This window comes from Pleurodeles waltl, chromosome 2_2 (assembly GCF_031143425.1).
Source record: "Pleurodeles waltl isolate 20211129_DDA chromosome 2_2, aPleWal1.hap1.20221129, whole genome shotgun sequence".
Classification (NCBI taxonomy): Eukaryota; Metazoa; Chordata; class Amphibia; order Caudata; family Salamandridae; genus Pleurodeles; species Pleurodeles waltl.
In genome coordinates, this window is record NC_090439.1 from 990,589,701 (window position 1) to 990,603,387 (window position 13,687).

Here is a 13,687-nt window from a genome sequence, read left to right on the forward strand (position 1 = left end):
TGCTTCAACACCCTTCAACATGCTCGGCAAGATCTACTGATGGATCCCCACAGATACAAGAAGAACAGGCACCCAAGCCCTTGTCAGCAGCAAACTTGACTACGGAAACGCCCTCTGTGCAGGAGCCCCGGCCAAACTCCTCAAACGACTGCAACGCATACAAAACGCCTCCGCACGCCTGATCCTCGATGCCCACAGCCACATCACTCCCCTTCTGAGAGACCTACACTGGCTCCCCGTCAACAAAAGGATGACCTGCAAGCTCCTCACCCACGCACACAAGGCGCTGCACAACACCGGTCCAGCTTACCTCAACAGATGACTTACCTTCTACACTCCGTCCCGCCAACTCTGCTCAGCCGACCTCGCCACCGCCCCCGCATCCGAAGAGCGACTACCGGAGGCAGATCCTTCTCCCACCTCGCCACCAAGACTTGGAACACCCTTCCCTTGCCCCTTTGACAGACCGGGGACCTGCTGACTTTCAGGAAGTGGCTCAAAACCTGGCTATTTGAGCAGTAGCAGCATCCTCCCCCCGTCAGCACCTTGAGACCCTCACGGGTGGTAGTGTGCTCTTCAAATACACTGATTGATTGATTGATTAAGTCTCAATTAGTGGTTTGTAGTCCAATTAGCTCCGAAATGCAGGCATTCTCTATGAATGGTAAATTATTAGAAACGGTCTTCAATTTTCCTTATTTTGGGATTTTATTTGAATTATCTAATTCGTGGATCCATAATATATCAATTATCAAACAGAAACTAAGGCAGTCTATGACTGCTTTGTACAATCCCTCATCATGTATTGAAAGCAAGTCAGTAGCCCCGTTCCTAGAATATTTATAAAGGGCAATGTGTGCCTGCATTACCGTATGGCGCAGGTGTTTGGGGCTACCCAAATATGCGGCCCTCTCAGTTGGAGGAGAATCAAGGTTGTTGTAGGCCTCTCTCTTCCCTCCTGTAGTTGATATTTGTCACAAGGAGTTGGGTCCTTCATTTATAGGTAATCTTATTAAACTTACCCCACTGATGCTTTGGCCCTTGGTTTAGAGCAATCCACGCACAATTTTTAACCGGCTATCTAAACCGAGTCTAAAAATACTATGAACATCATAACTTAGTGGGCCTTTTGCTAGATTGGGTAAATCTTCTCTTTTTCAGAAAAAATCTACTATTTGCATTTGATAGGATGTGGGTGAAGCAAATGTTGATTGGAAAAAAGGTGCAGGGCTAGAGAAAGTGATGAATTAGTGAAAAACACAGTTAGGCAATACATTATCGTGCAAACCACCTTTGATATTGAGCCCTAAATGTTAAAGGTGACTGGGCTTTGCGAAAGAGCATTTAACTCGCTTCAGGACTGGAACTATTTGTTACCCCCCCCCCACACTTACCGTTCCATCTCCCCTCCACCTACCTCCATCTCTGCTATATATGCGACACTCAACTCCCATTATGTCCCCCATTGAGAAGGCTTCAAAGTGTTGGGTACATCGAATTCTGTGTGGCTGGCGAGCTCAAGTTAAATATGTGAGATTTGATTTCTTCCTCAAGACTGTTAGCTAAAGATTCTTCTCCTACCACTATAAAACATTTCTTTACACTATGAATAGGTGGAGTTAGCCAATACACTCCCAGTTCCCTAATGAACAGATCCAATTTGTATTTTATTTAAATGTGGCAGCTGCAGCTTAAATTGTACTAGTGGTTGCAAGTAATCCAGCACGTATTTCTAGGAGGCTGGACTTATGTTTTTTAAATCAGACTTTGAGCGAGAGCAAAAAGTAGAAAAACCGAAAAGGGGAAAAGGAGGAATACAAAGATAGGAAAACAATGACAAATTATGAAAGTGTGGCTCAAAAACAACCTGCAAAAGTAAAAGAAAGAAAGTTTGGGTGATGGATGAAAGAGGAGTGATGTTCAATCAGTATTAGACTGCCTTATTCCTAAACCCCAGCATTTGGCAGTCCAGGTGGCAGGCATATAAGAAGAATCCTGAACTCCAACACCTATTATTTTATAGATTATTGATCATTGAGCTACAGTGATTGTTTTAGAGGAGATTTGTTTGGGTTTGTTTCTGCAACCATTGTTCTCCCTGTCCCCTACAGCCCTTAACCACCGCCCCACCTCCCAAACCAACTATCATCTGCACCCTTCTCCCCTCCAAAAACCTGGCTATTGGTTTCTTCAAAACAGACTGTAGGTAGCTTTAATTAGCTCCATTTCTCAAATGAAGGTTTATATAAACCATGTTGACTTGATCCTACTACAGTTTTCTATCTTTTTGCAAATAACAGAAACTGAGGGAAGACTAACCAAGTTAGGCAGTGTGTAAATGATATCATGGCGCGTGACATCATAGTGCTTGACAGCTCATGTGGCATCACAGGAAGTGGCATAACAAACCACAAACTGACTTACAGGAAGCGACATCACAAGAAGTGACCCCAGATCTTAACACATCACACATTTAGCAGGTCAATCATGAATACATTTGGGCTTATTACAATATTTCACAAATTAGATTTTGCATTAGGGTTGTGTTAAAATAGTGACGCAACCCTGATGCAAAATCTTGGCCTCAACCTAAACATTTTAAAACTCTACCACAAAGAAATTGGCAACAGCGGGAAATGTGGCAGCAAATCTGTTCTGCTTAATTGCATTTTAAAACATATTATGAGGCTAAGGAACCTGCTGCTGAGATCTTTGTGTGCCCTTTAAATCTCAGGGAATAATAATAATGGTAAGATAATTCTGGAGGTTAACATGTTTGCTGAAGATATCTGTGTCTTGTCTAGCGACAATTTGAATTAAAGCAGCATATATGGTTAATATGTCTCCTGGAAAGCACATCATGTAACATGTTGATGACAGATTTGTATTTTATGTGGATAGGTAAGTAGGATATTGCTTTTAACACAGAAATCATTTAGTTACTTGCAGTTCATACATTTAAGTCCTTCTAATATAGTACAATGAACTATTAAAGACATTTGACTCCTAAACCTTGTAACATCTCACTGTCTTATGTGACACATCATGTGCATTGACGTCCACAATTAAATGATTTATTGTCATACAGTGTTTGTGATGTAAAGCACTCTTACACTGCATTGTGATAACTAGACCAAAACATCTGACTTTCTGTTAGTGCATGTGTATGTGTTATTTATCGGGACTGAACAAATTCAAAAGCATGCCCTTTTTAAGTACTTGTGAAGTAATATCCTTTGTTTCCCCTCAATTATATTACCATCTAGTGGTGAGGTTGAAGATAGCTCCCAGCCAGGATACTTTAACAAAAGGTGACCTGATGGCCCCTTAAACTAGGCCTTTCTCTTGGGCCCAGCTGGACTCTGAAATAACAAAACCCCCTTGCCGCCTGCACGTTACTGGAAGGGAAGCAGACCAGTGCAGGCGCTGCTGAATGTATTCACAAAATTAGCATATTTCAGTGGGGCCCAACCTCTTGGCAGGGTAGACGGCATCCACCCTGTGAAAAGAGTAGGTAGACTCTATCTACCTGCGTGTACCCCTCGACATATGCCCTGCTGAGCCACGCGGTACAAAAAAAATACATGCGCCATTAGTAAGTTGAAGAGGACTTTGGCTGAAACACCTAGACCTAGAAATGATTGTGTGTCAAAAGATTTAATCGCTCAACTGCTTAACGTCTGTTGGTAGAGTATATTCTGGTATGTCGCTGATTGTAAAGATAAGGAGAATAGATAATGTAAAGAGTTGTGGAGGACCTCACAGCTCTCATGCTATAGAGGTGGAGGAGAAGCCATGTCTTTTTCCCAGGGAACAAACATTTCAAGTTTATCTCTGCCCGTCCTCTGACTTCCTAGGCAGGCAGAGGCCGAATGCATTTAGAGAAAGGAGAAATTAAACACTGCTCCAGGACCAACACCAAGTATTCCTTGAAGACATGTAGAGGCCCATAATGACCATAGCTGCCAAGTGTTCGGATTGCTTGTGTGTCTATGGTTTAATTTGTCCTATGGGAGACATTGTATGGTCAAATGTCTGACACTTCGAGCAACACTTTCTTACAAGTAAATCAAATGACTAGTACTCAGGTCACTCTGATTCTGTGAGTTTTCTTTAACTGCATTCAGACATATCACACAACAAAGAACATTCATCTGAAACAACCTAGACCTGTGGATGTTGAGAGTGCTTGTTAGCAGTATCAAATTCATGGTATTGGCAGCGATTTCATTGTGATTCATTAAAATTGAAAATGTTTCAACTTGGAAAATATTGAATGATACTAGGTCTGGTGGAGGATTAGTGGGCGTTTGGAAGTCTTAATTCTACCTGTTTCCTTTCATATTCAGTGCTCAGAATACAAAGCACTTGCAATTCTGTTTTTCCAATGGCACTGTGCAATCCTTTATTTGCAAATCTTACCTCATTAATTTTATCCGCCCCAAGCTGGATCAAAATTAGAGTGAGGAGTATCAGCAGTTGTATTTCGAGGCACTTACCACTGAAGAACAAGCATTATCATGAGGGTTGAGGTACCTTAATAGAGGTGACACAGTGTTCCCTTGTTAAGTACAAGATATTGTAGATTTCCCAAACATTTAATATTGGTAACCTTGACCGGAATGAGGGGGTTCAGTTTAGTAGTGAACCTGGGTGGGATGGTTAGATGTTATTAGCAGAGTTCTGGATTAGTATGGGATAATAATCAAAGTATTCTTCATTCAGACACAGTCACCCACAACCACGATATACTCAATAGTGTAATCACCTCTTGGCACCCATGTGGAACAAAATAAGGAAGGTGACACATTACTTTCCGCAGGGCAGAACCTAAACCAGGTATATGGGGTCAGAATCCCCAAAACACAGCTCCGTATGCATCTAAAAATCTTTGCACTGTAAGAATTAGTGAACTCGGAACTAATTATTCACGAACATGTTATTGCAAATGTAACACATATATATGCAAACGCCACACATACATATTGACACCACAGAAATGTCACTGTCTAAATTTGGCAGCAATTCTTTTGAAGGAACAGTTTTGTTGTCCGGCTATGCTCGTTTGGTTACTACAAATTAATACATTTCTTAGTCAGAATTCTGGCATCCAGGGCTTACGTTGACTCCTGAGTTTTTACTATGAACTATTTTGTACATAAGTCAAAGAATATTGCAGGAAGGGGTTGGCAACAGGACCCATCACATCATGTGCGCGCCTCCTCCTTATGAAGCTATGCTTAATGGAATAAGTTTAGTAGGCTGTGCCGTAAATAAACACTGCCATTTCATCACATGCATACTTAAATCCAGTTTAGAGACTAAGTTTTGTTCAGGTAGAAACCTTGTAGAAGCCATTGCTGAGTTTGCGCATTGGTATATGTTAATTGGGTGAGAGAACTGTTACCTCTGATTTGTTGGGTGTCCTTGTCAATCACTCTGTACTGGTGATGACACCACCCTTCAAATCTTTTCTCTGATCAGTGTTATCCTCCCGCTACCCCTTCTGCCGGTGGCAGACTCTGATTGTTACTAGTCATAGGGTCACAAGAGCAGCAGAGCTACCAGTTTGGGCGGTTGCAGTAGGGAAATACAAAACAATTCCTGGTGTGCCGCTTGCACCAATCATGCTGCTATGAGAACTCGACCTTTCCTGGAAAATAACACAAGGAACCAGGATCCACTTGAGGTTGTGGACCCGGAAATTCATGCTATTTGTCAACTCGTCACCGGATGACCCAATGCCACATGTGAGACTGAGAGGCCCAGCCAGCGGCTGGCAACTTGTTTTTGCTGCTCAGTCGGTGGATACAATGTATCCAAGTAGAAACCTGAGACAAGGCTGGCCCAATTCACCATAGCAACAAATTAGTTCTCCCAGGCCCAGCCAGGAGACCATTAGCATGTGCTTTACTGGGCAGCAGCATGTTGAACGGTGCACAGCAGGCGACCCATGGGTTGCTTTTATAAAAAACAGAGTGCCTCATTGATCCCCACAGTGTCATAAGGAGCTCTGTATGCGTGACTAATGCATTTTAGTGCAGTGATGCGGCCACCAGCCCTAAAATGCGGTAGTCTAACTACCAGATGCATGGTACTTGGCAGAGCTGAATAACTTGCAGTGCCTCAAAGCCAAAGGTAGGGTGTCATTTTATGACAGCATGGGAGCAGAAGAAAAAAAACACGGCAGGGAGGAAATGCGTTTCGGTTCAGTTTTTCACTGCAAGTTAGTTTAAATACATAAGCATTGCAGGACTTCCCCAATATAGCAGCAGATTTGTGAATCGTGAAATGCTGGAGGATCTGATTTTACAGCTTTGTACTTTTTTGTTTATCAAATATAATCAAATAAGGTTATTATTGATTAATTGGTTCATTTGCAGTAAGTGTACAGTCTAAGCTTACATCAGTTAAAGATGCATGCTGTTATGATAAACTGTATCTTCATAAATGAACTCTAAAAATTAAAGTGGTCCAGTGAGAGTGCAATTAAGTAAAGTATTGTGAGTAGAGGTATTGGTAGAAGCTATTGAACTTGTGATGTATAGAATGATGTGTGGTGGATCTTGAACTGAATATTAAGTCAGTTACAATGATTAGAATGGAAATCAAAATGACATGCCTCAATTATGGGCACATTTTATTGAAGTTGATTTCAAATGGTTTCATGTTTTAGGTGTAACTATATAAAAAGGCAACTGGTTTTCTTCACAAGTTTTGCTTTGGTGATGCATGATTTACACTTTCCTATTCAGGTTCAAAGTACGGGTGAAGGAGAGGCTCAGAGATACTTTGATCATGCACTTACCTTAAGAAACACAATTCTCTTCTTACGGCACAATAAGGACCTGGTGGCACTCCCTGAGCAGACAAATAATGGTAAGGTATTCATGTATAGCCATTTCAAAATATCTAACAAAACAAGCCTTGCAGTTTACATGTTTCTTTAACAGTGCAAGTGTTGAATTAAATTTTTAAAGCCAAAATGAAACTGCTCCATTTTCCATCATAATGTAATATTTATATAGTGTTTAGTACCGCTCTGGGAGTTGCTGAAGCACCTGCCTGCATGGGTAGCATGCTGTGCCTTTTTGGGGGTATGGTTGGTAGGGAATCCTAACTCTGAGGTTTTTCCATGTCATCTGAAATGACCACTGAGATGATTACAGTCCAGAATGGAATGGTCCTTTCTGAGATTTTATTGGCCCTAGCAGGCACAAGTGGGAGAGGACAAGGGACACAAATCTGCCAAAATAAGCTGTATTATGGTACTCCTTTCTGTGAATATCATTAGATCGAATTAAGATCATAGTCTGTGGCTAGCTGGGACCTGCAGGAGTGAACTAAGCTAGTTTCCTCCCGTGTGAGGCAAAGAGCAGCTGATCTTTTCAGAAAGTCATTTCACACCTGTCCTGATGGTGGGTGGAGTGGTTAGATTCCATGGAGCGATAACTGTATTGGATTATAGGTGAGGCCTGTAATAGATTGCCAGTGCAGCCTTTATTTGTTTACACCTGGCTGCATAATTTAAATATTAATCCGGGACAGAACAGGGAATCCGTGAGTGATTAATATTTCCTCTGTATGAGTGACAGACATTTTCTGGGTCACTGATCTGGCTTGTGTGGCTGGCAGTGGCAATGTATTGGCACCGTTCACATCTGGTGGCTTAATGGACTCCAAAGGTTGAAGTTTTCATGTCTGTGAGTGACACTAAATCTGAGGTTATGGTCTTCTTTCTATGGACCTATGCTTAGTAGACCTGGTAGGTGGCTGTTCTGTCTTACCCTGTCCAATGGCTGATAGTTAAAGCCAGGATTTACTATTCTCACCAACAAGTGTTTGTGGCCTATGTCCAGAACTGACTGTCCAATTTACTATAATGGCTGTGGGCTATATCTGGGATTGGGAGTCCCTGTCCTGCAGCAGGCATGAGGTAGAATCAGTATATGTTATCTTCACCTGCTTGGTTGTCTGCTGGCTTTGCCCATTAATAGATTGGGATCTAAAAGGAATGATCAAGATTTTATCAATGACCCAAACAGTTAGTCTGCTCTTGATGTACCTCTCCCTGTTGATTGGTAGTTGCTGTATTGATCTGCGGCTGAATTTCAAAGGGAAGAAGGGGACAAGCCTCTCTGTCATAGGCATGGTAGCCACAAAAGTGCATTAATTTATTTTGAAAGAAATTTATTTTTTTAAGAAAAATATTTTTTAAGGTTAAATAGCTTTTAGGTGAACTGATAGTTTTATCACCATCAATACAGTGCTCTAAGCATTTAGGCATATGAGTAAAATAATATTTGTGACAATTAGTGTTTAGTAAATATATTTAAGGACCTGTTTCTCAAAAGGAAGGAGACTCTAGTGACTGGAGCACCAAGCAAAAAAATAATAATGTGAACCAATGATGCAGGTGGTATAAAAAGTTTTTTGCCTGATTAAATAATGTGTTTTTGGAGTTAGTCATCATTACAGAACCTTTTCTGTACCTTCAACTATGCGTTCTTGCTTACCTTCTGATGGAATAGTACATAAATATGTCAGCACTGGCAAGCGATTTACCACCAAGCAAAGCAGCAAATAATTAAGAACTTCAGTACTTAGAACTTAGTACTAAACAGTGTGTATTCATAACCAAATCATACTAATCTATGGCGATAAATCAGTGTGCACAGGTATGAATAATAATCTCAAATGACAATTCAAGTGGAAAAAACTTATTTAGGATGTTTATGAAAACCTTTAATAGAAGGTTTAGCAAATACATTGAACAGTAGCTGTACCCTGAAAGTCACTATCCAATTCAGTCACCAGTATTTATAAGTTTGGAATCTCTTATTATCAATATGCCTGATGACATGCCTTCCTAAGGATCAGTATCAAAGCAATCTCTAACTCTCTGTAACTCTCTGTCTTCATGTCTGTTGGAGAGCCAAGAATTTGTGTTGCAATCGAACGTTAAACTTTACATACAGAAATTAAAAAAATAAAATCTTACTCTCAAAGCTGTCTTTCTTGCTATGTCTTGTGCCTTACTTGTAATAGCATTAAAATTGAGATAGTGATGATAAGGTGTATTTATGTTGCAAATTCTCTCCCAAGGGGTCTCATAGTGCTGTACTACTTTATTGACCTGGGGAGGACAAAAAAAATCTCCATAAACTGGGTCAACCAATAAACCCTAAGAACCAGGGTAGTGATATTAATCCAAAAATTATGATTCACTTGGGATAGCATAAAATGTCAAAAGTGATGCTGTAAAGAAATAGCTCCCTGTTGCAATTACCCCCCACTTTTTTCCTGATACTGATGCTGACTTGACTGAGAAGTGTGCTGGGACCCTGCTAACCAGGCCCCAGCACCAATGTACCATTGTCTCCACAATTGGCACAACCCTGGCACCCAGGTAACTCCCTTGTAACTGGTACCCCTGGTACCAAGGGCCCTGATGCCAGGGAAGGTCTCTAAGGGCTGCAGCATGTCTTATGCCACCCTAGGGACCCCTCACTCAGCACAGACACACTGCTTGCCAGCTTGTGTGTGCTGGTGGGGAGAAAATGACTAAGTCGACATGGCACTCCCCTCAGGGTGCCATGCCAACCTCACACTGCCTGTGGCATAGGTAAGTCACCCCTCTAGCAGGCCTCACAGCCCTAAGGCAGGGTGCACTACACCACAGGTGAGGGCATAGGTGCATGAGCACTATGCCCCTACAGTGTCTAAGCAAAACCTTAGACATTGTAAGTGCAGGGTAGCCATAAGATTATATGGTCTGGGAGTCTGTCAAAAACGAACTCCACAGCTCCATAATGGCTACACTGAATACTGGGAAGTTTGGTATCAAACTTCTCAGAATAATAAACCCACACTGATGCCAGTGTTGGATTTATTAAAAAATGCACACAGAGGGCCTCTTAGAGATCCCCCTGTATTTTACCCAATTGTTCAGTGCAGGACTGACTGGTCTGTGCCAGCCTGCTGCTGAGAGACGAGTTTCTGACCCCATGTGGTGAGAGCCTTTGTGCTCTCTGAGGACAGAAACAAAGCCTGCTCTGGGTGGAGGTGCTTCACACCTCCCCCCTGCAGGAACTGTAACACCTAGCAGTGAGCCTCAAAGGCTCAGGCTTTGTGTTACAATGCCCCAGGGCACTCCAGCTAGTGGAGATGCCCGCCCCCTGGACACAGCCCCCACTTTTGCCGGCAAGTCCAGGAGAGATAATGAGAGAAACAAGGAGGAGTCACTGGCCAGTCAGGGCAGCCCCTAAGGTGTCCTGAGCTGAGGTGACTCTGACTTTTAGAAATCCTCCATCTTGCAGATGGAGGATTCCCCCAATAGGATTAGGGATGTGCCCCCTCCCCTCAGGGAGGAGGCACAAAGAGGGTGTACCCACCCTCAGGGCTAGTAGCCATTTGCTACTAACCCCCCAGACCTAAACACGCCCTTAAATTTAGTATTTAAGGGCTCCCCAGAACCTAGGAAATCAGATTCCTGCAACCTAAGAAGAAGAGGACTGCTAAGCTGAAAAACCCTGCAGAGAAGACAGAGACACCAACTGCTTTGGCCCCAGCTCTACCGGCCTGTCTCCCCCCTTCTAAAGACACTGCTCCAGCGACGCTCTCCCTAGGGACCAGCGACCTCTGAATCCTCAGAGGACTGCCCTGCTCTAGAAGGACCAAGAACTCCAGAGGACAGCGGCCCTGTTCACCAAAGACTGCAACTTTTAAACAAAACAGCAACTTTGAAACCATTTGCGTTTCCCGCCGGAAGCGTGAGACTTGCTACTCTGCACCCGACGCCCCCGGCTCGACTTGTGGAGAACAAACACTTCAGGGAGGACTCCCCGGCGACTGCGAGACCGTGAGTAGCCAGAGTTGCCCCCCCCTGAGCCCCACAGCGACGCCTGCAGAGGGAATCCCGAGGCTCCCCCTGACCGCGACTGCCTGCTCCTCAGATCCCGACGCCTGGTAAAGTCTCTGCACCCGCAGCCCCCAGGACCTGAAGGATCCGAACTCCAGTGCAGGAGTGACCCCCAGGAGGCCCTCTCCCTTGCCCAGGTGGTGGCTACCCCGAGGAGCCCCCCCTTGCCTGCCTGCATCGCTGAAGAGACCCCTTGGTCTCCCATTGATTCCTATTACAAACCCGACGCATGTTTGCACACTGCACCCGGCCGCCCCCGTGCTGCTGAGGGTGTACTTTCTGTGTGGACTTGTGTCCCCCCCGGTGCCCTACAAAACCCCCCTGGTCTGCCCTCCGAAGACGCAGGTACTTACCTGCTGGCAGACTGGAACCGGGGCACCCCTATTTCCATTGAAGCCTATGCGTTTTGGGCACCACTTTGACCTCTGCACCTGACCGGCCCTGAGCTGCTGGTCTGGTAACTTTGGGGTTGCTCTGAACCCCCAACGGTGGGCTAGCTTGGACCCAAACTTGAACCCCGTAGGTGGTTTACTTACCTGCAAAAACTAACAAACACTTACCTCCCCCAGGAACTGTTGAAAATTGCACTGTCTAGTTTTAAAATAGCTATATGTCATTTATGTGAAAACTGTATATGCTATTTTGCTAATTCAAAGTTCCTAAAGTACCTACCTGCAATACCTTTCATTTGAAGTATTACATGTAAATCTTGAACCTGTGGTTCTTAAAATAAACTAAGAAAATATATTTTTCTATCAAAAACCTATTGGTCTGGAATTGTCTTTGAGTGTGTGCTCCTCATTTATTGCTTGTGTATGTACAACAAATGCTTAACACTACTCCTTGGATAAGCCTACTGCTCGACCACACTACCACAAAATAGAGCATTAGTATTATCTCTTTTTGCCACTATCTTACCTCTAAGGGGAACCCTTGGACTCTGTGCATACTATTCCTTACTTTGAAATAGTGCATACAGAGCCAACTTCCTACAGATGCTATAAAACTAAATTAAAATACATGTAAGTAATCAAACCGTATGCCCACCAGAACAAAACAAAACACTCTGATAGTAACCCCCAAACAATGGTTAAGTGAACATTATTTCACATAAACAACTGTCAGTTAAAAAATAATGTTTTTGTTCTTTAATCAAAGAAATGAATTGAGGAACACAGCAATACTGATAAGTACTATAAAGAGCAATAGGCTGCCTAATATCAGACAACAAAAGACAATATTTAAAGTTGATAGTAAATCAAAATAGGTTATACAATCAAAAAACAAAAGGTAGTCCATATGGGGGACGATTAAAGGCCGAGTGGACCCACCAGTGTTTGAACCTGTGACCAAACGGTCGATCACAGATGCCTGCGACGGATGCATTAATCCCACAAATGACTAGAGCCAGCTTGTGAGTGTTGGTTGTTGGTTGAGTCGCTGGTGAAGTAGACGTTTCAGTCCAGTCAAGTTTGTGTTACAGTAGTACTTCCAAAAGTACTGTAGTTAGAAGTGGTTGGGTTGCGGATTGAACAGAACTCCGAAAAAGAAAACAAAGGTAGTACAGGAGTGCTTTGTAGTGGCAGATTAATGCTGAAATCTCAAGCATGCACCGTTTCCTTTTCAAGTGCAACATGTTGTACTAATGTGGCTGTTTGGGGAACTCAATTTGTGAGCAGGCTGTACCTTAGCAATAATTTAACAGTGTGTGTTTTTCCGACCTAATATAGGGTTGCCACTTGATCTTTTACGATGTGAAAGTCTTCTGGGCCTGGATCCTGCAACCTGCAGCAGAGTTTTGAATAAGAATTATGCACTTCTTGTTTCCATGGCGCCACTTACAAATGAAATTCGACCCATCAGCAGCTGTACACCCCAGGTAATTAAGCTAGAGTTCATTGTAATAACTTATGAGCTAAAAGTATTTTAAATAGTTGCTTTGTAATCTGGTTTTGAATTTGTTGCCAGAAAGTGTATTTTGCCATACCTTACTGCTTACAACCACATCATTACAAGGCACAGTGGGAGAACTGCAAGGGATTTGTGACCCGGGACCCACACATTGCGAGGCCCCGTTCTCCTGTTACAACATTCTTTAAATTATATAGTAGATGACTTGGCCTGTTACTACTTGGTTCAACTAACATGGTAACAAAACTAGATGGTACCAAATACTGTGAGTTCTCTTTCCCTATTCTGAGTTGTTCCTTCAATCAGAAACCAAAGGTAGGCCCAGCAAAAACATTATGCCACCCGACCCACAAAAGTTTCTGACATACCTGTTTATTTACAAGTTAATTTCTATATTCACTATATAAATGTAAGTAAGGAAGAAAATACTTCATGACCTAGTACAGTTGCATTCTTAGTGTATGTGCCTGGAAGAACCCTACTCACTTGGCAAAGCGCTCTGTTATAAATACATCCATCACTCTGTTTGGTTGTTAGCATGTCTGTGGGAAGTTGCGTCCTGCTTTGCTCCAGGAACACTCCAAGAGATATTCCGTCTGCCTAATTGATGTTTGCTGATATTTCACACTTTATTTAGGAACAGCATACGAGCATCTGATCTTGGTATAGATTCAGAACCGTTTGTGAATTTTTGTTTTTCATCGAGACCTGTTCTTATCTTTTGTTTTAGTGTACTTTTGTGTTTTTATGTTGCGAACACTGGCAGGTGAATGTTAATGTTAAAGATAATCTGCTCACATGGCAGATTGGAGTCTTAAAGGGTTTTTTACTACAAAAAAATTAAATACTTTGTGA

The 13,687-nt window shown here is 42.7% G+C and overlaps 1 protein-coding gene across 1 annotated transcript in view; it reads left to right on the forward strand.

Annotated features, from left to right (window-relative positions):
- FAM91A1 (family with sequence similarity 91 member A1) overlaps positions 1-13,687 on the forward strand; it is a 253,107-nt gene that overhangs the window by 117,646 nt on the left and 121,774 nt on the right. The window contains exons 15-16 of the mRNA XM_069220714.1: positions 6,756-6,879; positions 12,652-12,800. Coding sequence (XP_069076815.1) covers positions 6,756-6,879; positions 12,652-12,800 — 273 coding nt within the window. The remainder of the gene's footprint in view (positions 1-6,755; positions 6,880-12,651; positions 12,801-13,687) is intronic.